The sequence below is a fragment of the Lathamus discolor genome, chromosome 5, assembly GCF_037157495.1.
Source record: "Lathamus discolor isolate bLatDis1 chromosome 5, bLatDis1.hap1, whole genome shotgun sequence".
Classification (NCBI taxonomy): Eukaryota; Metazoa; Chordata; class Aves; order Psittaciformes; family Psittacidae; genus Lathamus; species Lathamus discolor.
The window spans coordinates 39671580-39699493 of NC_088888.1; the positions used below are offsets into that span (position 1 = coordinate 39671580).

General features: G+C 40.3%; 1 protein-coding gene across 4 annotated transcripts; it reads left to right on the forward strand.

Annotated features, from left to right (window-relative positions):
- The first annotated feature begins 4050 nt into the window (after positions 1-4050).
- Positions 4051-27351, forward strand: LOC136015071 (plasminogen-like). 4 transcript variants are annotated; one of them, XM_065680461.1, is made up of 19 exons: positions 4051-4250; positions 8537-8672; positions 8864-8970; positions 9791-9905; positions 10280-10443; positions 10968-11097; positions 11221-11339; positions 12793-12955; positions 13939-14069; positions 14909-15068; positions 16574-16764; positions 17738-17886; positions 18599-18692; positions 20566-20683; positions 21696-21770; positions 22322-22462; positions 24068-24174; positions 25937-26082; positions 27094-27351. In XM_065680461.1, exons 3-19 carry the CDS (start codon positions 8922-8924, stop codon positions 27250-27252), a joined length of 2211 nt encoding a protein of 736 aa, XP_065536533.1. In that variant the 5' UTR covers positions 4051-4250; positions 8537-8672; positions 8864-8921; the 3' UTR covers positions 27253-27351. The 4 variants fall into 4 exon arrangements, with proteins under 4 accessions (XP_065536533.1, XP_065536534.1, XP_065536532.1 ...); XM_065680462.1 differs by having other exon boundaries at positions 4051-4233; XM_065680460.1 differs by lacking the exon at positions 4051-4250 and adding an exon at positions 5634-5750.
- The last annotated feature ends 563 nt before the right edge of the window (positions 27352-27914 follow it).

A 27914-nucleotide genomic window follows, 5' to 3' on the forward strand; every position in this document is an offset into this window, starting at 1 on the left:
TAAAGTTACAACCGGACAAACAACATATTCTCTTCATTGCACTGGACCAAGTTAGCTCCTACCTGTGTTCCAAGCTGACTGCTGACAGTTCATTTAAATTCAATGTATGCAGTTGCCACGTTTGTTTTGTACTTACTTTATGCTATTGAATTTCAGTTACCACCAAGTGACCTGTCACAAAATGTGCAGCTGGTCACTGCCACATCATCAGGTGGAAAGGAGAGGTTTGGGTGGGAGAAGTCCCCCTTAGATGAGAAGGAACAAGATTCCCCTCAAAGGGAAGCCCAGTTTAGGACAGAAAAATAAAATTCAGCATAATACCAGAGAAATATGGAGGAAACAAGGCAAATGTATGCCTTCCATACCATGGGCACGTAAGATATTGTCCAGCATTGTAGCTTGCTGTGTTCTTACGTACAGTTTTGACGTTTACTTTAAACCCAATAAAACATGTACCAATAAATGTCATAGCAGATTATTATCTCTTTGCTTGGTGAAATGTCTCTGCAAATGTGTAAGTTCTTCCCAAGGGCTGAAGAGGTGATTGTGCCAGTAATACCTGTGCCAGTCCAGCTCCCAGCCCTGCACCATGCAAGAAAAATCACAGTGGATGTAAGCATGGAAAATATCAGGGAAAAAGGCCCTATTGGTCCTATTATGCATCTGCATGTGCAAAGATAAAAGGCAGTCAAGTGTCTTGAACTTTTGGTTTCTCCACTGTTATAAACTACTTTTGCAGATTCTTCTCTACGTAAATGACTGACCTTGGACTCCTCCCCATGGGAATAGATGCCAGCTTGGTCTGGGGAGAGCAGGAAGGGATGTAAAAGATATGAAATTGAAAGGGCTTCTTCTGGACAGATGATGTTTATTATAAAAGAACTGAGCTGTGCAGAGGAGAGGGACGACTTGGTTATGGCATGAGTGCAAGACAGGGAAATAAGCTCCTGTTACCTTAGTTGCCTGGTCTGTAGCCAGAACCCTGGCCTAGGGGCACCACCAGCCCTGACTGTCCCTGCCTGCTTGATCTCCTGCTCACATCGTGGTGGTCTCCAGGTAGTGATTCCCACAGTGGGGAGGGTGGCAAGTCAGCCTGTAGAGGAGCGGGTGCACAAGAAGTGTCTGTCTTGTTCAGGTAAGGCAGGTGGGCTGACTGGCTCAGCTCTCAGCAAAGCATCCTCCCAGCCAGCTGAGCAGACACTGTCGACTTCAGGAGCTGTCACATTCTACATTCAACCCAGTAGTACTTATGCTGTCTCCAGCTCTGTCTGAGCATGTTTCCTACAGCAAGAGTAGGAGAAATGTGGAGTCATCCTGAGACAGGCATTTTCCTGAACTACATTTCTGGAAGAGAGCCCCTTAGCCCTAGGTTTGCCATCTGCCGAGAGGCAGATCACCTACTGTGCTAGAATACCAGCATGCCTAGCTTTGTTTGCAGCTACAATGCAGGTGCTTGAGCACCCCTTCTAGGTGAAGGATAAACATGAACAACATGGGATACAGCAGGGATGAAGCCCTTCTTGCATTGCTGGTGTTCAAGGTTTGCTGGGATAAGAAGCAGCCTGCCTGCTACACCTGGAGCAAAACTGGAGGGGTAAAGTTTAGGGCCACATGGCACAGGAATCACCATAAGACTATGGCTCAGTAGCGGGCTGTGAGACACACCAGTCATCTCAATAATGTCAGCTTAGACACTTGTTCTCAAACAACTTTTTGAGCCACTACTGTCATGCACTTACTTGCATTAGCAATGCTGAAATATATCATTAATATTTAAAGAATATGTATTAGTTATGTGAATATAAATTAATAGGCACTGTATTTTACTTGAGGTCTTCTGTATGTAGGTCAAACTTAATATTGCATCAAGTTGTCTGAATGCTTTTCAAAAAAAGCCTGCCATTATATTTTTCAAGTAAACATAATCCATCATGCAGAGGAAATATTAGGAACTATTAGGTTTGTACTATCCTGGTTTATTTTTTTGCAACTCTTCTGTTCTACTTGATACCCTGCTAAATTCTCACATGCTGTAAAATGTGAAAGAACTATACTACAGCAAAAAGCTTTAGATTAGACGTCAGAAAAGCCTTAACAGTAAGGATAACTGTGAGCTGCTTTCCTGAGAAGGGTGTGGAGTTGTCATCCTGGGAAGTTTTATCCTGTGGTTGTCCAAGCAGCAGTCAGGAAGGACATGGTAGAGTTGATTTTGTATGAGTGAAGTGAGATAGAGTAGGTGGCTTCTGGGGACCCATTCCAGCCCTTCAGTTGTTATAGTAGAGGTCACAAATTCACACTTTCAGTGTATGCAGTACCTTTCAAATTAAAGATTCAGTATTTTGCATCCACGTGCAGAGGAAAATATGGGACCAAACAATTGCAGGAGGAAATGAGCCCTAGGCCTGTGCCTCAAACCTTCCTCAAAGGTAGCAAGCTGCAGAGACCTTCAGTTTTGGAAGGACTTAGGCCTAGACAGCCAGTTGTTTATGACTATTAACAAGGACTTTATTCCTCTGAGCATGCTCAAACAAAGTACTCTGTCCTTTAGGTTGGTCTCAATCATACGTCAATATGTGCAGGTTAGAGAGACTGAAGTGAATATTGGTCTCTAATTTAGCAAGGTTATTCAGGACAAGATGTTTTTCTGAAGCATTTGTTATCTGATAATTCATAATCTGGCTATTCCGTGTAAAGAGCCTTCCACAGGGCTGGGAGCGTGCAGGTAATGCCTGTGGGGCTGGTGCTGAGAGCCTGGGTGGATGAACTGGGTGGGAGCCAGAGCCCCAGTTTGGTGGGTGCCAGGAGGACACAAAGTCTCCATCACCTGCTGCAGGAGAACTGGCAGAAGCCAGGAGATCAGGCCTGAACAGGTCTGACTTGCGTGCGTTTCTCGTCATAGCTGGAGGGCACTCCAGCTAAGAACAACTGAGCTGTCAAGGTGAGGCAACTCCAGAAGTTGCTGTTACATTGTGAAAATCAGGTGCAAACCAGCTGTGCTCAGTGTACCCCCAGGGCATGGGGAGCTGCCACTTGAGTGAAATGATGTTGCTTTTAGGCTCATACTGGAGATGTTTTGAGAAAGGAGATTTCTGAGTGTTCCCAGAGTGGTTTGGAAAAGAAGAGATTTTTCTTCTTTCTCTGAAGAGAGCTATTCTGCTCAGTCAGTTCCTGGGGCAAGGACTCAGTGTGTTGTATGCCTCCCAAAGGAATCAAAAGTGCTCTAAAAGATGACCTACAGCGCTGAACTGCAGCCTGCCAAGAGAGCAGGGCATGTAGATATAGCCAAAGTGATTAATGGGGACAGCGGCTGTGGGAACTTGAGTACATAAAGCTCTGGGTTCCTGGAAATGCAGCATTTCCTCTTTTCATGTCTATGAGCTATGGGAGATCAGTGGAGAAGGAAGGCAGAAGGTGCGAAAGCCATCCTGCAGAGAAGAGAGGATTACTGCCAGTGGCTCACAGTGAGTTGCAGTACTGCTGTTTAGGTGTCACAAATCTAATGCACAGAGTTAAAGAAAAAGACAACAAAAAAGGATTTTCTATTTCAGCCCTCATGGTGTAAGAACACACACAGACCCAAAATGTTCACCAGATGTCTATCAAACTTGTTCCTAAAACTTCCAGATGGGAAGACACCACTACCTCCCCAGGCAAAATTCCAGTGCTGCACACTCCGTTGCATGAAAGAGATTTTAATGAGAGTTAAAGGACACTGCCCTCATTCCCTTTGGAAACCAACTTGGGGTTGGGAATTCTGTGACTAAACATGGAAATGTACAAAAAAATAAACAAATTGGCCAGTCAATACAGAAGCAGTGCCCACCAGTCACTGTCCTCCTTATTAGTTCTGGTTGCTCATCCCTCCCTTGCTACTCCTATCAATGTATGTTTACCAGGAAAAGAAAATCAGGGAAATTTTCCCCAGTACTTTAGAAGCCGGCTCGTCGGAACAAATTTGCATCTGATGGGGAAACAGTAACACCAGTGCAGAGTACAGGGGATTAAAAATTGTACAAAGCCTGTATAAAAGCCCTCTGAAGTCGGCAGCAATATTTATATTCCACTGACAGAAATTACTGAATCAGTGCTTGGAAGTACCTCCTTGATTAACCAACAAGTCTCCTCCTCATCACTTCAGGAAAACACACACTCCAAGTCAGAGAAGCAGAGCTGCATGATGTTCCCTAGCGAAGGTGCAGAATGAGCAGTAATGTACACCTCTCTTTCTCCAAGGTGAAAGCCGAATGCAGGTATTTTATAATCTGACATGACATTCAAATAATGTTTTGTTTTGATTACTGTGCAGTTCTATGTTTTTTCAAATTAAGAACACTAATTTGAGCTCAAAACTCATTTATTCATTTTATCTGTATTTATTTTCCTTTTCAAGGGAGTTGTTTTTTCTTCTCCTTTTTCTAATTTAGATGAAATCTGCACAATGCTTTCACAAAATATGTGTGTGGGGGGGGGATGCTTTTCCAAATAGGCACCTCTATTTTTCACTGAATCATAACCTTGATTATGGTTTTCAGTTTCTTACAGCGATAATGTTACATTTTGGCTTTTTTCCCTTGCTCTTTCCCAGTATTTCACACTTGCACGCTGCCTTTCTCACATGAAATACAGCTTTGAGAAAATAAAACTTCTGAACCTATTAATATTGCATAAATTAATGTGAACCAACTTGAAGCCTCTTGTATTGCGGTAGGAAGGAAAAGGGGGAATTGAGAAAGAAACATATTTAAATAAGACAAATTTTCATATAAGATAGCACTGTGATATGAGCAATGAAAAAATAAATCCCTCAGGATTTTTTCAAGTTTATGGACAAATATCTCTGGCCAATTTATCTTGAGTGTTTACTGCCACTTTATGCTAGGGATTTAATGTCACCCCTTGTCAAAATGGTATTATCTGCTGCACCCTTCTGGACGTTACCAGCACAGCACATTCTCCAAAAAATCCCAAACAAAATCAGGTAGGATTACAGAAGAGTTTTCGTGAGCAAAGACGTGGCTTCCATTGTTTCTAATAGAAAATGGGCATAAAAATCTCCATGCTGTTTACTAGCAGAACTAGAGTGACTTTTGACTTCTGCATCTATAATCTCTAACATTTGCTAACTGGGAACAGAGCAAGTACCACTGTCAATGGCAGAACAAGCAAGGCTTGGCTCTGCATATTTCATATCCCTGCTGTCATGTCCTCCTGCATCTCCCGGTGACCCTGCCTCTCTCCTATACCAAACTGTGAACTCTTCAGGTCCTCCATGCCCTCCTCACTTCATCCTGCCTCTTCCCATCCATGTCACCATAATCTCCCTGTGAGGTACTCCTGATTCCATAAGGATAGCCCATCTCTTCCACATCCATGTGTACAAGGTGATGTTCCTGGGATTCACCTGTACATATGCTGACATGCTGGTTGAAGCGTACAGACCTGCTGACTGGCCAAGCAGAAATGAATGGTGTTTTCTTCACATTTCCCAGTATCCAGTACAAATGATTGAGTCTGATTTGGTAATCCATCCAATTCAAGGTTGTTTGAATGGCCACACTACGGTAAAGGGGGTCACAGCATGGGAGAATGATTAACTTCATCTACCTGCCTTGTTTGTTTGATGCTGCCTCACTGCAGTGCGAGTCAATAAAACTTTGTGCACAGACACACACAACTTCCAGCACCCGCCAACTGGGCCAAAATGGGGATTAGCAAAGCTGCTTTTCTCTTTCTTTTCTTGCTCAGCTCAGGTAAGAGTCTTTGCCTTCTGCTTGCCCAGGTGAAATGGGGGCCACACGCTTGCATTTGTGGAAGGTAGGTCCCCAAATCTCTGTGTCACCACTGACCTGGACAGTGATGGATTTAGGTCTTCCTGGCCAGGGAGAGTTGCTGTTGAACAAAATTAGAGCTATGGTTGCTCCAGTGTTGTGTTTGTTAGAGACATCAGAGGAGCTACAGCCTTGGTGTCTGCATGGGGAACTAAAGGCTCCCTGCAGACATGGAAAACAGCCCCAAAGGCCCTGTACAAAACCCATAGCGGGCAGTGAGATAGCTGTCTGTTTTCAGCGAGCTTTGGATCAAATGCTAAAGCTGTTTTTACTGCCAAGCATTTCTAAGCACAGTTATCCTGATTTTCACCCTTTATGATAGGAGTTTTAAAGTTTTAAAATTAAATATTTTAAAAAAATTAAAATGCTCCTTTATATTCCATCAATTTCTCATTTCTGTTGTCAAGCACTTATAAGATAATGTTCTCATGTTTTCTGGAAGCAGTAGGTAGAAATTGTATCTTCAGTAACCTAGACCAGCCTCTTGCTGCAATGCATCTAGAATTCTTTACAACTCCAAAAGAAGATAGGTATTCCACTAAAGGTAATATATGAGTTTCAAGCTTATTTACAAATTCTGTAAATAAATATCCCACATGTAGTATACACTTAAATCAGATTTCAATCAGTTATCATGTTCTCTAGTACTTTAACATTGCATAACACTGTATGGAAGTTAAATGACTTTTAGAAAGTACTGGTAAAAACATATCAGTGCAGTTTCTATGACTTTCTAATAGCTCAACCATTTAATATGTTAGAACAACAGTGACATATCACTCTTTGGTTGTGCTTGGTTATAAAAGACAGCTGATAAAGTTATTTTTATTTGCTTATTGTTATCAGCTGTAATTCACTTGCTTTAAAGTGATGGTCCACAAAACTGCCTGCAAACCATTTTTTATGTCTTCTGGATTAATATTGGTCAAGTCTGGAAAGATACATATGTAAAAAATAAATCAGTTTGCTCACGTATATATTTTAATATACTGTTCAATTATCATGTGTCATGTCTGGGTTTATAAAGACTTGGATTTTGTCCAGACTAATACATTCCCTGATGCATTTTAAACCTATTGCGTTCTTTTTCAAGTTTATACTTTGCAGTGTTTTTCAAGCATCTTACTTCACATTTTCTTTTATCTAAGCTTCTGCCAATCTCTGTTGCCTTTTAGCTTAGGTATGTCATCCAAAATCTCATGTGTTCGTTCTTAAATCAACTGGAATATATCTTTCTTTTTTTCTATGGTCACTGAGAAGGAATTCTATCCAAAGTAGAGCTCTTTGGGCAAACATAAAGTTTTAAGAAGGGCCAATAAAGTTTGAAAAGTAATAGTTTCCTCTTCTGGTCCCTGCAGTTCTGGAGCAGTGGCTTCATCTTATGAAGAAAATCAGGAGAGGAAACACTTGTTTGTTGAGTCCATCAGGAGAAATTGGTAGGCTACTGGTGCTTCACATAGTCCTACTATAACTATAAGATTAGATATGGGAGGCCACAGTGTCAGGGATTTCTTAAAACACGCAGATTTTATAGCACTTAAACAACTGTGCAAACAGTCACAGAAAATTGCCCTCAGGCAATTAATCATCTTACTTTCTTTATTGCCCCAAATACCTTTTATTTTACATTAATAGGAGGTAGGTGATGGATAACTTTTATGTCATGGGAATTAATTATACTGGAGTGGTTGCAGTGAATTGAGCCTAATATGAGAGTTCGCATAAACAAAAGATACACACCTTTACTTGTGACAATGCTGCACAAGATTATGAATTTCCTGTGTCCATCAATAACAATCTAGCTTGAAAAATGAAATCATTAAACCATACCACTTTTATAACCTTGTTACCTGGTGCTGAATATACAGACAAACTTTTGTAGAAATTAGGAACATAGAATATTTTTCTTTCCATGTAGAAAAACAGACTCTTTATAAACACAAAAGGAAAAGAGCAATTAGATGTCGAACTCCATTGAGAGCAACAACATTTTAGAGATAAATGTTAAATGTATTAGCAGGTACATCAAATACAGATATCTTATGCACCTGTAGCTTTCAGATATGATAATACTGATTCGTTAGTTTAAGATGTTGGGTTAATTTGTTGTAACAGAGATGCAGCCTGGCAGTTTCATTAGTAAGTTTGCTCAACCCATTACAAAAGAGTAATGGTGGCTATCATAAAAAGCTATATAGTCATCTTATGATTGAGGCGAGAGATCTTAAGACAAACAGCTATTCAGTGACCAATAAAACTGTAGTGATTGTACAGTCCACATAGGAGGTCATAATCTCACGTCTTCCCAATTCTTGCTTCTCCAAAACTTTAATATTAGTATAATTTCCTTTCATCTTTCTCTGACTGGTGTTTGTTTGACATCATTTAGTCCCTCTCCCCAGTGTCTCTCATTCTTGTTTCACATTTCTTGATCTCAGGTTCAAACCCATGCATAACTCCATCCAGAGCTGCTTTTCTACATCCCTCTTCCACTGTTTTTGTCCTGTAACGTGTTATAGTGATACAGCTGTGATTGTTTCAGGAGACAGAAATTGCCTCAGAGTTTATCATCTTTTACCCAGAATTGCACAAAATAAATGGTGCCTTCACCTGTCAAAGCTACATGGAAAATGGGACTCTGAGTCACGGGTCTTCTTAACTGCAGCATTCTCATCTTTTAATGGCTTATTCGTTTCCTTCCCTTATAGTGAAAGGAGATATACTGGATGACTATATAAGAACAGACGGTATTTGGATACTTACTCGAAATAAACAGTTTTACAAGACAAATAATGAAAAAGAATGTGCAGAGAAATGTGAAACAGAGGGAAATTTTAATTGCAGGTAATTTCTGTTGAATCTTAAAATTATGTTATTGTGGGTGTCTGCATATCAGTATTCTCCTACTGTTGCTCAGAACAAAATCCCTACCTTGCTTCAGCTCTGCCTACAGCAGCATCCTCCATGCTTTTGCCTTTAGCTTGCGGCTTACCTCTACACTTACGTTAACATTGCTTCCTTCTCAATTTCAACAGGGCCTTCCTATTCACCAGGAAAAAGCTACAGTGTTTAACACTGGCTGAAAATGCCAAAATGACAGTGACATTCAACAGCACGGATGCAGTCCTTTTTGAGAAGAAAAGTATGTGCATAGTTAAGATGCTACACATTTACATGTTAACTCTGTTTTAACTTGCATTCTCTGCTGTAGTGCTAGAATGAACTGTTGCAGGTTGTGACAGTTTCAGTATAGGGGGGCCTGCACCCATTATAAACTGGGCTGAAATGCCAGAGAATTCCACATAGAGCATCAAGGCTCATTATATTTGAACTTATATTTCACTCCTTTAGTCCTGTATTATTGGGACCAGGCAGAATAAACACGTATTTTGTAAACTGTTTCGTTTATGCTTAATCCTTACTGTAAGCCAGCCTCAGATAAATGTCTGTCTGACCTGTGAGTTTGAGGCTAAGAGCAATCAAACATTTGGGGGCCATGATGTGACAAATATATTTTGATAACTAAAAATTTTCTGGCTTGAAGGGATAGTTGCATGGCACCCTCATTGCAAATGTGCTTATGAACAGTGCATTTCAAATAATCTCCAGCTGCTGTTGAAAGACCTTCCTTTTTATCCCAGTAATAGGATAACATAAGAATATATTTTATACTTATCAAAACCAATTGTAACTTGTTATATCTATTTTCTTAACTAGATTTTTTTAGCTTTATGCATATGCTTCAGGACTTTTCCTGTGTAGTTGCTAATAGCTGGTAACTGATTTGTTTTAAAATACCTTATGGAATCACATATTTGTTTGCATGCACAAGAGGTTCAAAACATGCTTAAAACATAGTTCAGTATGAACTGCTGAACTTTAGAGTTATATCTGCACATTCTCAGTGCTAAGAGATGCTGTGTTGTACCGCCATTGAATTAACAAAGCCAATTCCATTTCAGTTTACCTTCTAGAATGTAAAAAAGGGATTGGGAAGGACTACAGAGGAACAGAAGCTAAAACTTGGAGGGGTATTCCATGCCAGATGTGGGCAGAAAAAACACCTCACAACCCAAAGTATGACCTTATTTATGTTTGTCTTCATGTTGCTCTGAATCTTTTCCGAGCTTCCCCTACTTCATGGCAGAACCACAGGTCACAATGAGTTGACTAGATTAGCTAAATGCAAATATTAAAGACAGTCCTTTGAGACTGTCATAGTCCTTACAGGCTCTAAGCTCACTCATCATTGGCAACTGGGGCCTAGGGAGAAAGCTACTAATAATCATAGTTACGGAATGTGTTTTCAGATTTCATTTATGGGTTGCAATAGGGAATCTGTTTCTCTCATTTTTACTGTGAATGAATAGATCTGCTAGCTTAGCTACTTAGACATTTCCCTTCTGCTCCACTAAATTACTGGAATTAAAATAATTTTAATACTGTTACAGTTATACTCCTGAAAAACACCCCAAAGCGGGGTTGGATAGAAACTACTGCAGGAATCCTGATGGGGATGAAAATGGACCCTGGTGTTACACAACAGATCCTGCTACAAGGTTTGATTACTGTAACATCCCAGAGTGTGAGGGCCAGGTCACGCACACTGGAGGAGGTATGTTTATTATTCATGGAAGGAGTGTTTGAGTAGGTAATATCGTTCCTGCTATTTCTTCTTGCTTTATTATTGCAGATTGGTTTCAAATGTTATTTTGGTTCAAGCTGGAACTTAAGAAGCTGTCAACACAAAGGTTGTTTTTCTGACTGGCTCCAGTCATCAAAGTTGTTTTGTAAACATGGAGGAACTGAACTTTTTCAGTCATTTTTTTATATTGTCCTGCTGTTAACCCTAGCAATTTATTTAATTTTAGCAAGAGTAAAGGTTGACCCAATTGCTGTGTTATGTACAAAACTCCCATCGCCATCAATACATACAGATATGTGACAAAGACCTCCTCCAAATGACATGTATCTCTAAAGCTTTATTCATTTGGCTAGGCTGTAATGCATGGTTTTCTGGATTCCTTTCATCATTAGCTGGAGCAAAACCCTCCTTTCCTTTCAATGTAGTCCTCCATGTAGGTCAGTATCAGAATTCATGGGCTAGCACAAACCTTCCTTTGTTTTCATTCTGCTTAGCCCCGACAGTGGAGTGTGTGCGATGTAATGGTGAAGACTACCATGGAGAAGTTTCCAGAACAGAGTCTGGGCTTGAATGCCAGCGCTGGGATGCCCAAGAACCTCATATGCATGGATTTACCTTGAAACAGTGAGTCACACTCAGTGCTGAATTCTTTCCTTCAGTGACTGGGAGTCCCTGCCTGCAGACAGCCTAATTGCTACAGCTGGCCATAGCTGACTCACAAGCTTCTCTTTCATTTGCAATGTGCAGCTTTCCAGAGAAGGATCTGAAGATGAACTATTGCCGTAATCCCGATGGCGAACTTCGGCCCTGGTGTTTCACTACCAGCCCAACTAAACGCTGGGAACATTGCAACATTCCTCGTTGCAGTAAGTCTGATTTCCTAAGATCACTTTGGAGGGTAGCTCTTCTCATTCAAATAATGAAGGGAGCGGAAATACAAGAAATCACAGTTCTGAGTAACCTGAGGAAGTCCTTGTGGACCAGGAAAAGTGCACAGTAACGAGCAGTTACTCACCAAATTTCTGTTACATAAAATCATGTAAGGTCAGCGAGGATGAAGGTCTCACAAAGTACAATAATGTCAAAGATGTTATGGAAAACTGAATTTTTCTTAAACCACCTTACTTTTCAATTTACCTGACAGACAGGGCATTCAGGTTAAATCAGGTGCTAGTTTTCAGCTGACCTGCTAATTCATGTAAAACACCTAAATCACCATGTGGCCACACTGAGATATTTTACCTGGGTCTGGCCAGCACAGCCAGAACTGCCTTTTTCTTATCAAGGCATTCTGACAAATAAATTCAGGCCTCAGGAGAAAAACCTGACTTATCAGTGAGCTAGCTTAACCTGTTAAGCTGAGCACACTAAATCTGGACAGTTCCACAGCAGTGAATAGCGAGATTAGCATTGCTGCTTGGAGAACTGGACTTTGAGAAATTGTGGTTAGTTTTCTCTCTAGAGCTTGCTTTCTTATGCTTCTGCACTTGCCAGTGCTCTAAGTAGCTGCATGTGTTTTTGAGATGTAGTTCACCTCATCATGCTCAATTACAGATGGAAGAATGATTATTTTTAGACTTCTGTATGATAATGGAAATTGTGAAAGTCACCATAGCCTCTCCATTTTGTGCTTAAAACTTGAAGGAACGAATGAATAGGCCAACCTTTTAGAGTCATACTTGTCTCCTTGTGAAATTCCATATATAAGGTATATATAACAGGTATGCACTGTAGATTCATTTTCTCTCTGCCTTCTGCAGGTTCTGTGCCTCTGATCGTTACTTTTACTTTCTTTGCTGTTCCCTATATTCCCAGAACAATTCACTTTCTTCTACTCCTCCTTCCGCACCACTTTCCCAATTCACTGGCTCCAGAGGCTTGGCTCTGAAGGTTGTTTTGCTTTCTCTCACAATTTCTTCTAGGCCCTCTCTGTATTTCCACCTTCCCTATGTATATTATATTCATGCACTCCCTTCATCCCACTTGATTCTACAAGACTGTACAGGACTACTTACTGCCTTTCCAGCTCTGCACTCAGGGGACTGCAGGCAAAAAGTTTGGCTTGACCCTGCGAAGTTATTTACTGACTGCTACAAAAGGGCAGACATAGGACCCCTGTCTGGCAGCCCTACTGCTTGTGGAAACGTACACTTCGGTTTTACCATGGCTTCCAACAACTGTTACCTCTGCTGAAAATAAAAAGCACACCTCTGACATTCTGGAAAACAAAGGGTGTTTTTAAATATATTTGAAAACAAGAATTAGAAGTGGTTTTCTTTTCCTTTTTTTATTTTTTTTTTTTTTTAAATCCTATTACAGCTACACCTCCCCCAGTCTCTGGCCCGGGCTCCCAGTGTCTTTCAGGGAAAGGAGAGGACTACAGAGGCAGGATAGCCACCACTGAATCAGGAAAGGCATGCCAACACTGGAACACGCAGTTTCCTCACAAACATGGCTGGATTCCTGACAGATATCCCTGCAAGTACGCTGTAGCTTGTCTTTTTATTAATTAATTAATTAATTAATATTAATTAATTAATATTAATTAATGCAGTTATTCCTTATTGATTCAGGTGCAGAGGAGTACAGGTTTTACACATTTGTTGATAAACTGTTTTCTCACCTTTTGTCAGCTCTCAATAGTTCCATTCAGGTCTTGCTCTTCTTTTTTTCTGCATTCCTTTTTTTTTTTTTACCAGCTGCTTTATTTACATATTTTGCCAAGAAAAGTTGGACCTGATGATCCTTGAGGTCCCTGCCAACCTGGTACTCTATGATTCTGTGATGCTGGGATCACCTGTATTCTTCACTGCAGAGTTAGAAGTATTTACTATTTTAAAGTTAAAAATCTCCTGGCTATGTTTTAGCACACTTTCAATGTGTTACTCTTCTGAAGAGTGATGCTCTAGGGTCCAAGATGCTACAACACATCCTCAAGCTCCAAGGTCAGAGAATCTAGGTTTGTGGAGCATTATCAATAGGCAAGGTAGCTGTGACTGACTAGGCTTTCAGCTCTGTATCTTGATCCTGTGGGTTGTTAAACGGGTCCTGCAAGGTTTCCTGGGTATGTGAAACCCTGTCCATTATCACAGGGCAGAGAGCAGTGTGCACTGGTGCTAATATGCACCCACTTTCAGGATCAGTCTCTGATATCCAGCCTTGCCTGGTTCTTACCATAACGATCAAGTGCACCAATGGTTTGTGTTCTGAAGGCAGTTTTTACTGCTGTATCTTTGCCTCAAAAACAAGAACATTGGAAAAGTTCTTCATATATCATCAGATTTCAGACTGTAAATTTGAAGGCTGCTGATTAGTTTCAAAACAGTTGAGCATAAGGCAATTAATCTCCAAAAAGAGTAAATGTAACCACTGAGTTCTGCATGCAGTAGTTGTTAATAGCAGTTGTGTTGCACACAACTCTACTCAAAGAAATCCAGAGATTTAAAGCTGTTTTTTCTGTTTCAGGGGCTTAGAGGAAAACTACTGTAGAAACCCTGACGGAGAGAAGAGGCCTTGGTGCTACACCACCACCAGCAGCGTTCGGTGGGAATATTGTGCAATTCCCCACTGTGATGGGACAGAACAAGTGACTGTTGGTATGAGTAGTGGAGTGTGTTTGAGCTGAGGACTTTTAAACAGTGAGAGTTTTATTGTTTCTCTCTGTAAATATGATAAATCTTTTTTCGGTCATTTTGTCACTGTTGATAATGCAGTTTTTCTGCTTGGTATGTTACAAAACCTGCCAAATATTGGACTTTCAATGGTTAAGGAAGTTCAGTGAAGAATGTAAATCACCACTGACCTAACAGGAAAAATCCAGGGTAAAAGAAGTTTCTTTTTCTAATGTTCCTTTTTTCCCAAAGGTAGGGCATTTTTAGCAAGTTAATTGAAAAATTAATAACAAGTTTAAAGACATGAAAAAGGGCTAAGTAAAAGGAAACCCCATTTTTGAAAGTAGCTACAAAAGAGAGTACAGAGGCTTCCAAAGTAATAAAAATGTCATCTGAAACAGCCACTCATTTAAGCACAAAAAATAACAAGAAAATCTTAGTGCAGTCACAAGCAAAATTAAAGTCTAACATAATGTCCGTTTTAGAAATATACCAGGGGCAAAATCACTAGCATCTCATCTTTGAGGACTTGCATGTGAACTTGCTGATCTTTAATTCAAGCATATTCACATACCAAAATGAAACAAGCGGTGAACCCTCCAATGAATGACATCTGACATATGAGGTTAATCTGTGAAAGCTTTCTAAGCATATTTGGAAATGCCCTTCCACTTTTCCTGCTGGCCATGATGCTCTCCCTGGAGGCTGCCTGTATAAACAAGTCATTCATTCTTGTCATCCTGTGTGTTTGATGCTTTCTGGTGCCTACTCAGTAAGAACGCAAAATCATGATGTAAAAGACCAGTTTCTGTTGTTCATTGCAGATGTGCCTATGAAGGTTCCCCTGGTAGAGGAGTGCTACCGAGGCAAAGGCCAGAGTTATCGTGGCACAACTTCCATTACTGCATCAGGAAAAAAATGCCAGGCCTGGAACTCCATGTTTCCACACAGGCATGAAAAAACCCCTGACAGATTCCCAGCTGCGTATGTTTGTCTCACCTTTTCTTGCTTTATCTGACAATGACTATCGCTGATTTTGTTATATTTGCACACCTATGCTTAAAAACGCTGGCAGGGGATGTATCTATGAAAGAGAATTTTTCAAAGATGCAGAAATGCTTTCTGTTAGTCTCATTTTTAAATGCCACCTTTTCCTGTTGTTTAAAGTCTGACTAAACTACAGCTGTGTACCTCTACTTTTAAATCTGAGCTTCTGTAACTGACACCAGGAGACTTGTATCCAGAGTCTGTGCACCTGCTGAAATATGTGTTTTGTTTATGAATTTGAGACCTTTGTGGTGGCCTTTCTACTAACTTCGTCTGGGGAGAACACAGCATTTATGCTGCAAAACACACAGTCAGATATACTACAATTAGAACTACCATTTAAACGTTCTCTCTAGTTGGAACTGGGCACACAGAATTGCATACGCTGAACTTGCCCCTTGATTTGTCTTTGTCATACTAGCAAACTGGACCAGCAATGACTTAAGAGAGCTGATCATAGTTACTAATATTCCAGCTTTTAATAGAGCGTAGGAAAGCAACAAGATGACAATTGCTAGGAAATCCATCATTGTTTGGTGGATTTGTAATCTGTATAAGCAGGAAGGTTGACAGTTTTCTATTCTTTTAACTTTTTTATGATGTCACCCTCAATTAAGTTTTTGGAAATTTTCAGTTATATTTTGGCATCAAAAATACTGATGTATTGAAACCGGAACATCCTCAGAGGGGACCATGTTTTCCACAGACATCTAGAGAAACTGAAATTAAGCTGTGAAAACAAGGAATTAACATGTTCTAGCATGTTAAGAAAAAAAAAAAAGCATTCCAGGTTTTTTATTCGGTGTTGTGATTCAAGATGAGAAAATACTGTCACTGCAGATTATTGGAGAAGTTCTACTTCACCCTGGCCCAGCAAGCATAGGCACGAGAGTGCTCTACTGAATTCCAATTCAGTAGAAGTGTTTTGTTTTTGGCTTGGTTTGGTTTGGTTTGGGGAGGGGGGGGGGTGTCATTTGCATAAATACTTATTTGCCATTCTTCTAAATATGAGAAAGAACTCTTTGACATTTAAAAATAAACAACTTGGAAAATCCTAATTGCCCACTAACAGTATGGATCTTCCTGTATATTTATCAAGAATTCATATGTTCACACAATTGTATGTGCTTATTCATATATACTTAGAAATGAAATTAGTTGCATATCAGGCATTTAGCTACTTAGCACATTGACATATTACAGCCAGAATTTAAGCTAGCTGTTGAATTAGGTTTCCTTATGCATAAAGATGTTCATGGGTGCTGTACATGTGAAATATAACTCTCCACTCGTATTGCAGCCAAAAATAAAAGAATATTTAGCAATAAGTAAAAAAATAATTATTTATTTCTACATAGTACAGATCCTCGTCTTTTTTGGCAAGGTATTCATATGATTACTTTCAGCCTTATACACCATGACTATTGTATTGATGTTTGCAGTGATCTGAGAGACAACTATTGTAGAAACCCAGATGGTGATAGCAGCCCATGGTGTTTCACCACTGACCCCAGTGTGACATGGGAGTACTGCAATCTCAAGAGGTGTGATGATCATACACAAGAACACATACCAAATGACCCCCCTGCAACAATGGCACGAAACGTTGGCCTGACTACACCCAACACACCTGGTAACATCTGGCTATAAGTGTCACCTTCAGTAGAGTCTGTGGGTAAAGGAAATACTAATCTATTAAAACTGGTCTTGAGTAGGGCTGCAACATAACAGCCACATCCCTCTTTCAGTTTTCAGATCTATATTGTTGAATTTTGCAGCAGGTACTCTTTAGTCAGCTCATATCGGTAGCCTGTATCATTTTACAATACACTCTGTAGGATATCTCTTTCATTTAGAAGAAAAAGAGGAACATAAAATTTCCAGCATTTCTGTAGCTGTGTGCTACTGAAATGCAATCATAGTGAAGATTGTTATTATAGGAATATTGCTTGTGCTGTGCTTTACGTTTTCAGGAGGTCGACCTTAGCTTGTATTGTTTATAGGCAACCATGCTTTGTAAAATGTATGCACCAAGAAAAACAATGTTTCGCTCTGTCCTACTTTCTTGCTTTCTTGAACAGTCCTTGTTGGTCAAAGTGGTGTGACATTTCTTTATGTACAGCAGATCTTCCAATGGATTATTTAATTTGCCAAAGAAGGTGGCAGGGTTGGATAAAAGATTTGTTCTTAAATGCGTACTGCTACTTGTGTGCAGCAGAAGTACCTGAAGCAATGTCCTTGGAAGCAAAAACTGCTCTTTCAGTCCAGGGGGCTGCTAAGTCTGAAATACGCTCTCTCATGGGAAGTGCTTACTGATACCCACTTAGCAAGGATTTTGGAGTCTTTTCAGATACTTTTAACATGTTACAAAAAAGGTTTAGCCTGAATTTCCTTGAATGTTCCTCCAATTCAGTTACTCTGTACATCCAGGAAAACATCCACCTCCACAAACTAAGGGATCCCATCAGAGGGTACATTTTTTTCTTCTGCTGTAGACACTAGAGTATGCAAGTCCTGAAGGTACTTACTCTGGCTTGTTTCTGCTTACCACCACCACATACACATTCAGCAGTTAACAATTATTTCCTTTCCCTCTTTTTTCACAGACTGCATGGATGGTAATGGTAAAGATTATCGTGGCACAGTGGCAAAAACTGCAATGGGCAGAACTTGTCAAGAGTGGAGTTCTCAGAAACCTCATAGCCACAGATATTTCACTCCCATGACTCATCCAGGAGCAGGCCTGGATAAAAATGTAAACAGCTCCTAATGCCATTGGTGTCAATGAACATTGTCTCCCTTCTCCATGATGTCTCAGTAATCACTTCAGGTTCAGACTTTATAGACAAGGTTAAGTATATCTGGAAGTCACTGAGTTGATAGCCCAGACCTATAACAGCGTTGAAGAGAGAAGGATGTATTTTGACATTACTTAGGCTGTTGGTACTTCAAGTACAGATGAGCCATGGGGTTTATGCTGACAGGCAAGCAGCACGAAAGAAACCATACAGCTCTTCCCTGGTTTCTGCAAACCCCAAAGTGATGCCTTTTGTTGTCTGTCACAAATAAGCAGGCTTCTGGCAAATCCTCAGAGGTGACCTAACTTGCTCTCACTGACTGGAAGAAGGATTAGGCCAACAATGAATGTTTTAGTGCAAAGCACTTAGTCATCTTATGTCAAACTTTTCTTAAGAGGCTATAAAAAGCACTAGAGCTAGGTGACTTTTGATGTAGTAAGAAAATAATAGCAATTTTATCACATTTTCCTAATTTCACCTGATGGTTTTGAGATACAGGAAAGACAGATTTCTTTTTATCAGAAGAAATAGAAAGTGTTTAACATCCAGCGGAAAAGTAGCTGGGGAAAATAATTCAAAGTTTCCATTTAAAAAACATGCACTTACAGACTTCTTCATTCTGTGGCTAATATTTGGAGTCTTCATTCTCTGTTTTTGTAATTATTACAGTATTGCAGGAATCCTGATGGAGATGTAAATGGTGCTTGGTGCTTCACAACAGACCCAGAAAAAAAATGGGAATACTGTGAAATCCCACGCTGCTGTAATTATCCTTAAAGACTCTTCTGTCCTTCCTTTCTACAACTTGCTATGATGGTTACAAAATGTTTTCAGTCTGACCATAAAAAACAGCAGTATGCAGTAGCTTTAGCTTTGAATTTAGTTCTGTATGGAAGCTGGGCACAATCATGCACCTGTAACAGTTTGCCAAAGTTTAGATAACCCGGTGCTAAGAATCATCAGTAAGACTTCATAGATAATAATCTGCATGGATTTTATCGTCAGTGAAGCTAAGCACTCAGAGTTGCTAGCTGAACTTGAAATATCCAATGAAGCTGCAAAGAGATATTCCTTCCCTGGGCTCCTTGATCCTCATGCTAGCCTTTCCATTTACTTTGTGGCAGTACTAATGCCATCACAGCATGCTCATACACTTTTCCTGTTAGTTGCAAGCACAGAAATGACATCCTTTTAAACCCTTTTCATTCTCTACTGACTTTTTATTCTGATCAGGATATTAAAATAATCTGTTCCTAGATATTTTGGCTTTCTTTTGGGGCAGGGATTGAATTTGGTCCTGGATATTGTACACAGATTTTCTTAATGACTTTTTTCTTTGATTATTATTTAGGGACATCACTCAGTGCACTGAGCATGTGCAGAGTTTGCTGAAAAATTTAGCACTGAAAGAGCCTTTACCTTTTCTGGTCTCCTGGCAGTGGTGATCAATAACAGCTGTAATGCTGTTTGCACACCTGGCAGTCATATTGTTTGCTTTGCTCTTCCATTCTTTGCCTTCATTTTGATATAATTATATTTTGTATGTATCTGGCAGGGCTATGGAAAGTCTGCTTTTCATCTCATGTGTTATTATTACTACAGCAACACCTAGAGGCCAGGTCCCTGCCCTGTTGGACAATGTAGCAATACAAAAGAGTGAAGAGTGGTCACTGTCTCAGAAGTATGTGACATTCTTCATGCTGGCCATTTAATGTATTCCTCTGTGCAGCAGTGCATTGTGATTGTACACATTAATTTTGTTAACCACACCTAAGAGCTGCACAGGTAAAAGGAATAAGGAAAAGTATACAAACAATGCATACCACAGCTGTAAAATCCTGCTCCCTGGAGCTGCTGTAGTGGAGCTTCACTTTGATCTTTTTTCAGAAGAGCTTTTGAATACTAGATTTTTAAATTAAGATGTAGGGGAGCCTTATAGTTTCTCACTTTTGATTACTTTATTAATTGTCTGATACTGGAACTAACAAATTTACACTCATAGCACCATATGGAGCTCTGGAAAGAATTACTCAAGTCCTTATGGAGCACCCAAGCTCAATCCATTTTTAAAAGTTCAGAGAGGTTCAAATTAACAAGAAAGTAGAATGAGGGCAAAATTAGAATACTTTATGACAAGGGGACAGTCATATTAATATGACAAGGGGACAGATTTTATTTGTAATCTAGGGATTGGTTTGAACTCCACAAAGGTGTACACTGTAATGTTCTAAAAATTTAGAAACTGTTATTATTGTCTAGGAAAAAAAATCTTTCACTTTCTTTAGCTCTTCAGCTTCCCTACAGATTTCCTTTTGGGTGTGGGTTAGGTTTAGAGTTTTACTTATGTTATCTGACTACGTCCAAATACTTGACATAGTTAGTAATTTTTTCTAGGTAAATTAGTGTTTTCTGTTGTCAAATGTGATATATTAGCCCCAGGTTTAAATGCTCAGGTAATGATAATATAATGGAGTCTAAAGGTTCAGAATGTTTCTTTACCCTCATTTTCTATTAACCAATGTAAAGAGTGAAGATAAAAAAGTGTCTGATGCCTTTCCCTTTCCATCTGATTGCACTGTGGATGGCATTACAGAACTGCTTTAAAATTCTTCATTATATCTTTTTTTATTCTGTAGCTTCTTCTGAGAATGAATGTGGTAAAGTCCTAGTGAGGAGTGAACGAGCCTGTGAGCAATATAGCATGTGCAACGCACCTCCAGGGTCTTGGCCTTGGCATGTCAGTCTCAGGACAAGGTACTGGTGTTCCAGACTGTGTCACCATCCATGGGTGCTAGGGTTTCACAAAGAACAGGCATTAGAAAGAAGCTAACAGGAAATAATTCATATGCTTTTGGAAACTGGCCTTGGTTTCTATATAAAATGCCTTAGCGAGTAAAACATAATGTCCACATATAGCTACTTATTGGATCATTAATCCCTAAGTCCTCACTTTCTCCTGAATCTCTAGAGGGCAAGCTTGAACTGCAGACATTAAGTAAACCCTTTTTTACTGAAATGGGGAAGGAATAATTCCCACTGAGGACAGTGACAGTTAATTGTATTCTGCAGTGGGGGATTTAAGCCCAGGCATATAGCCACCAGACTGTAATGTGCATGAATGGATTTTGATCATTCCTTTTTACCAGGCATCCTGTCTGGTTCAAATGTAAATTGATGCTGTGACCACCCTGGTTGTGTTAGAAGCCATAGGAAGACCATCATTTCTCGATATAAAAGACAATTATGCATAGCATTTCCATAGTCAGAATCAGAGTGGCTGAACAGGAGCTGAAGAAGTGCTTACAGAAAGGCTAACGAAAATTTCTATAGAGTTGTTGACAGTCACCACATTAAATATTATCTCAAGAAAAGTTACAAGCCCATAGTAAGGTTTATTTAAAGAACTAGTCAAAGTATCCCTACAAATCAGAAGATATATCCATTTATGAATTGGTCCTGAAGACAAACCCATGTGAAATTGTTAGGAAATACAGTTATTTTTATTAAGTTCCTTAAAGCAAGTGTGCCCTGCTGCAAAAATTTCACCTCCGTGTCAATTTGTTTTAATGTTTCTACTTCTAGAGGAGATAAAGCTTGTCCTTTGAAAATCTACATTTGATTTCTCTTGCCACTGGCAAAAGACACATTATGACTGGTAAAAGGTTTGAATAAGGAGCATATTGCTAATTTATTAATATTTTCCATTGTGCACAGCATGAATGGTGGAGAATTGTTTTAATGAATGTCATTGTCTTCTCTACTCTAGTACCAATGAACACCATTGTGCTGGCACTCTGATACATCCACAGTGGGTCCTTACTGCAGCTCAGTGCTTGCAAGAGTAAGTATCTGCTAGAATGAGTGACAGGCATTTCCTAAATCTGTATGAGAAAAATCAACAGAAGAGCAAGATGTACTCAATAAGATGCTTCCTTTACTCCTTATTTCCTGTCTGTCTTGCCAGAGACCTAATTTTTATCTTCCTCTCTTGTCCCAGTCAAAAAGTAGTACAACTAGGGTTACTTCTGTTGCCTGCCAACTAGGGTTACTTCTGTTGCCTTCCGTCTCCCCACCCCAAAGAATGCCAAAAAGGGCACTAATGATGTGCTGGTGCTAATTGCACTTGGTAAAACTGTGGATTTGGGAGTCGTGAACACTGAGAGAAGGTGCCACATTATTTGCAGCCCATGGGATTTTTCACCATCATAAAAATCAAACTGTTACAAGTGCCACATTTTCTTTCTCCCCAAGAATAAATGAGGGCATCCATGTTCAGAAGCAGCAGACCTACTATCTTGTTAATTGAAGTTCTCCAGGGAAGTCACAAGTCGTTGAGTGACATTCCTGACAACATGTATGGATGTATAACCTTGCCACCATTGTTTCTTCCAGGTCAACAGAGCCTTCTTCCTACAGGGTGTTTCTTGGAATACAGAGTCTCAACACAGCAGAGCCATCCCTGCAAATACAAAGTGTTCAGAAAGTGTTAAAGGAACCAAGTGGAGCAGACATTGCTTTGATGAAGTTGAACAGGTACCATTTCAGTCCAAGTTTTCCGCCCCAAACACCTTTATTCTATAGTCACAAGTTAGCTTAACCTGGAGTTAGCTTTCAGGGGTGGTTGTGGGTGGTATGAGAGAGTGTGAGAATCCCTTTGAGTGCTAGAGTTGGCATCTGTTCAAGGGTGAACTCTGAACATCTCTTCTGATGAAGGACCCCTTTGGCAGAACCCATGCTATCTTCTTACACAGTTTAAGGAAGTGAAGGACCACTTATGATGGGAGGGATTTTCACGAGGAATTCCCACATCAGAGGCCTCTGAGACAGAGCCAATGTCTCCTCTGTGTTTGTTGCAATCCTATTTTAATTATAGAATAGTTAGGGTTGGAAAGATCATCTAGTTCCAATCCCCCTGCCATGGACAGGAACACCTCACACTAAACCATGTCAGTCAAGGCTCAGTCCAACTTGGCCTTGAGCACTGTCAGGGATGGAGCATTCAGAACTTTCCTGGGCAACCCATTCCAGTGTCTCACCACCCTTACAGTAAAGAGCTTCCTCCTTATATCCAGTCTAAACTTCCCCTGTTTAAGTTTTAACCCGTTACCCCTTGTCCTATCACTACAGTCCCTGACGAAGAGTCCCTCCCCAGCATCCTTGTAGGCCCTTTCAGATATTAGAAGGCTGCTAAGAGGTCTCCACACAGCCTTCTCCAGACTGAACAGCCCCAATTTCCTCAGCCTATCTTCATACGGGAGGTGCTCCAGCCCCTTTAGCATCCTCATGGTCCTCCTCTGGACCAGCTCCAATAGCTCCATGTGCTTTTTATGTTGAGGACACCAGAACTGTACACAATACTGCAAGTGAAGTCTCACGAGAGCAGAGTAGAGTCGAACGCTTTGCACAAGTCTAGGTAGATGACATCAACTGCTCTACCCCTGTCCATCAGTTCCGTAACCCCATCATAGAAGGCCACCAAATTGGTCAGGCAGGATTTCCCCTTAGTGAAGCTGTGCTGGCTGTCACCAACTACTTTGTTGTTTTTCATGTGCCTTAGAATGCCTTCCAGTAGAATCTGCTCCAAGATTTTGCCAGGTTCTAGGGTTAATAATGTGTGAGATACTGTATGTCATCTACAATTTTATCACCCATGTAACCAGAAGAGAAAGGAATTTTCCACAGCGTCATCTTTGCCTGCTTATTTACTCATTCATTCATCCTTCCCTCCTGCCATGAAGTCCCTGAAAATGTCCATGATCTCTGAGGCAAGGATGATATAAGTCAGGCTCACACCACCTACAAGGGTTACTAAGGGCTGGGCTTGGATTTGTGTGTGTTCCTGTATGCCCCTAAGCAGTAACCAGAGATCAGAGATTAGTACTGAAGTACTATGCTGTAAACACACTCACACTGAGACTGCACTCACAGAAACATCCCAGAGACTTTCAATTGCTGTAACTAACCCCTTTTTTTCACTAAGTGACTAATCTTGCGACCATCTATAGAGTTGTAGGGCACCATCAGCTTCTCCACCTTTCCCCACAGAATTTCTATGCAGAGCTTTCTGCAAATGAAGACTGAACCAGCTGATGGTCATTTTAATAAGGATCTATTAATTATTCTTTGTTTGTTTTCCAGTCCTGTAACAATTACTGACCGTGTCAAACCAGTTTGCTTGCCTGAAACCAGTCTGATGGTAGAAAGAAACGCAGTATGTTTTCTAACTGCCTGGGGGAAAAAGAGAGGTAAAGCATGTTTGGTGTGGTTGATAACTTGGGATTTTCAGATCCTACCGAAAAATATGTGGTTTATTGCTTTTATTTTATTATTTTTATTTCTTGCTTCTCATTAGTCACATACACTGAATTCATTGAACAGAAGAAAGAGAGATGAGCATTACCACCTTTTATCGCTGTCTATTTAGGTCTTTCTTCAGCTTAGGTACACACTATATTTGCCCAAATAAGCGCAATACTCAAATAATGCCCTTGCCTTTAATTTTGATCTTCAGATATATATTTTTTTAACATCTAAATGAAGCTTGCACTTGCTTTCCTCTAATCTAAACATTACTGTCTGCATAAGCTTCTGCAGGGACCTACATTCATTTCAGACTGATAGGATATATGGGCAAGCATCAGCTAAAAGCCTTGTATCTGAGATAATATAGCACCCCAGGAACCACGAAGAGTCTAAGTCAGACCTTACTCAAATCCAGCCACCTTTTGGAGCAAAATGAGTTCAAACCAAAGCTTTTTAATGTTAGTAAAATCATTACCAGATTTTTGTTCACAGTGTAGCTTTAAAAACTGACCATGGGATCTCCTGCTGCCCAGCACTCACTCCACCTAAGCTGCGGGCTGAGAATATGCAGCCTTCTTTGACCTGTTTTTTACTGCAGTAGGAGGCAATTCCTCATCCCTGCCACTTCCAGCAGTGATGCTGGCATCTGCCCTCATTCAGTCCCAGCTTCCATGGACACACTTTTGGCCTTGCTCAGCTACATGCAAGTGATGCCCTTCCCATCCCATTTGCCAGACAGCACCTTATTAATACTCCACCTGTGAAATGAAGCCAGTGGATTTTTCTTTGTGTGTGCATCCGCAGAATTAAAAGCAAGAAACACAAATTAACAGAACATGTCCCTGTCTCTGAGTTTCACCATACAAAGCTTACACATAGATTGCAGTACCTTTGCCCCTTCTTGTGTTATTTAGCTATAAAACTGATGCCATGAAAATGGTACTGAAGAATAATCTCTCTATTATTAGTGTAACTCGACAGTATTATCAGGAAACACTTTTCTCCAGCATAATCAGTATTTATAGGCTTTCTTCTCACCTATTTTCCCTTTCTTACCTTGCATTTTTTTCTTTTTTGTTCAGCTTGCCACACGATGGCAGCTGCTTCCTATGTTCTAGCGATCCCAGCAGCAAAAAATGGTACAGGCTAGGTTTCTTCCGGAAGTGCATTAGGATGGAAAACTCAACAGACCATTGTTGCATTTAGGCAGTGGGAAAGAGGGTCCTGCCATGTCATACAATTAGCTCATGAGATCAGCAGGGGATGGAGAACAGAGCCAGAGTCCCACATCTAAATAAACTGTGTTTTGGGAAAATTCAACCTTGGCATCAGGAAAATCCTCCTTGTCTGGAGAACACTTTAGGCTTGAAAGAATTCAAATTAAGTAAACCCAGGTTAACATTTTTCACCCTGAAACAAGACACTGCTACTGCACCATAATGAAAGCCTGCACACAGGCACAATGGCTCAGAATACTAAGAATTTGGTTTTATTTATTAGTAACACTTTGCAAAGACCACTGACCTCTGCTTGTCGAGGTAGGTATGATCCAAGTACAAAATAGATTTAATAAGGCCCCTCAAGGAGCTCAGAGACTACAGTAGAGATGGGGATGGATCCCAGTCTTTTCATTATTGAGGTTTCACCGGATCAAAATGCCCAGGCTACCATTTATAACTTATATTTTCTTGGTTGTTCAAAAAGGTACCGATACAGACAACAGATTAAAAGACGTTGAATTCCCTGTGCTTGAAAAAAGAATATGTAATCTCCCTGAATTTCTGAATGGAAGTGTCAGAAATCATGAATTTTGTGGTGGATTTACCTTTGCAAGCATAGAAAACTGTGAGGTAAGAATAATATGGCTGTGAGTATAAGCAGCTCAAATGACAATTTGTACTTTCAAGGCTCAGAAATAGCTTCAGCCACTCAAGGCTTCTGCCTGAAGCATAAAACTTGAGGCTTACTTACCATGTTTTCTTCACTCACACAGTTAACTGGAATAGCAGGAAAATTGTGTAAAGTAATTTTGCCTTCCTTTCAGAACTGCATGTTGGCATATTCTACTCGTCGTAGCCTAGTGTTGTGAATGCCCCACCTCACGTGAAATATACTTCAATATGCTACCTGGACTTCCCTTTATTCCTAGAGACAGAGGGGAAACTAGTGGCTGATTCTGGGGCAGCCTGGAGTTGTATCACATCTTCATTTAATCCCTTGACTAAATAAAGATTGAAGTGCTTCCAGTTTTCTTAGTAGGTGAAAAGACTTTTAAAATGTGGTTTTCTTAATGGAGGCCATCATGATGGGGGCCTTTCTATAAAAAGCTGGTAACCACTTGGTGACAGTCAGAAAGAAAATTCTGGTCTGTCTGAGCATGTGTTTAAGACTTTGCAAATGATATCTTTGACAGTGCATTTATTGATATGCTTACAAATTACTGCACATAGGTATTCATATCCTATGATGCCTGGATTTTAAGGAACAGCATTAAAACAATTAAACTTATTTTGACAGGGTGAAGTAGGTCAGAGGATGTGGAAAATCAAGAAATTTCCTTTTTGTGTGTGTCATTGGCCTCACAATGATCTTGGGATGTTCCTACATTCATGACTAGATCTTCAGATCGTAGATCTTCAGAACAGGGGAATAGCCTGGATGCTTGGAAACAGCTCTGGGGTTTTTAAATTGCTTTAGTCCAGCAGGTCTAATAAAACACTCTTCCTCTCTCTACATCCCTTGCCTCTGTCATATTTTGAGGCCTTCAGAGTTACCACAATATTATTCCTGCCAAACATTTTGCTCTTTATGTCTAATGTCTCCACTAGAGAAGTCACCTTATTCTCTCTTCTCCTCCCTAGGCTGAAGCTGGAGGACCTTTGGTCTGCCAAGATAAAGACAGATTTGTCCAGTATGGAGTCACCTCTTGGGGACTGGATTGTACCCAGCCATCAAAGCCTGTTTTTGTCCAAATTCCTCGTTTTGTTTCTTGGATCAAGAATGCAATGGTTGCCCACTGAATCTACATGCAGGCTAGCTTTTCTGGAAAGCATTCCAAGTATGGTTTTAAATTGTATTAATTCATAAGAATCTTAAATAAATATAATTACTGGCTGAAATGGCTGAAGTAGTAACTGCAAAGAAATAGCCAAGTGTGTCCGTGTTGTGCCTGATAAGTCAAACATGTTGCATGCAGCAGCGGCAGCTGTAAGGTTCCTACTTCACCCCACTCTTTAAGACATGCTCCAACTCCTAAAAGTGGCTACTTCTTTGTTGAGAAACCTGCTTTTCTCCTGTGTAAATGCAAGCAGCTGGCCTATCTCTGTGTACAAGGTCTTTTCTGTGCGAGAAACTTTATCCCAAATCAAGCCTGTCCCTCTACCCACCATTGGCATCTGTTCCCCTTTCTGTTGGTGCTCCAAACACCGCCTAATGGCACTTTCAGGTATTTGTTACCATCTTTTGCTAGTAGATGCTGAATTGTGCCTGCTGGGGATCTGCCAACTTCTACGATATCATTGCCAGAAAAGGTTTTGTACAGTCTGCCTCTAATTCACATGTCGCAGTAGCACAAATGTGTGCAGCTGTGTACTCCTCATGGAACCCGGCAACCCCACACATTTGCCACTGAAATGATGCTGCTGTTTCATGTAAACCAAAGGCTGTTTTTCTTGATTTCAAG

What these genes read in the sequence shown, in the direction of transcription:
- LOC136015071 (XM_065680460.1), top strand. Translation starts at nt 5,702, where the DNA reads ATGGGGATTAGCAAAGCTGCTTTTCTCTTTCTTTTCTTGCTCAGCTCA. An exon ending in GGTCACGCACACTGGAGGAG is followed by an intron (nt 10,444 to 10,967) that starts GTATGTTTATTA and finishes CATTCTGCTTAG; the next exon opens with CCCCGACAGTGGAGTGTGTG. An exon ending in CAAGCATAGAAAACTGTGAG is followed by an intron (nt 26,083 to 27,093) that starts GTAAGAATAATA and finishes TCTCCTCCCTAG; the next exon opens with GCTGAAGCTGGAGGACCTTT.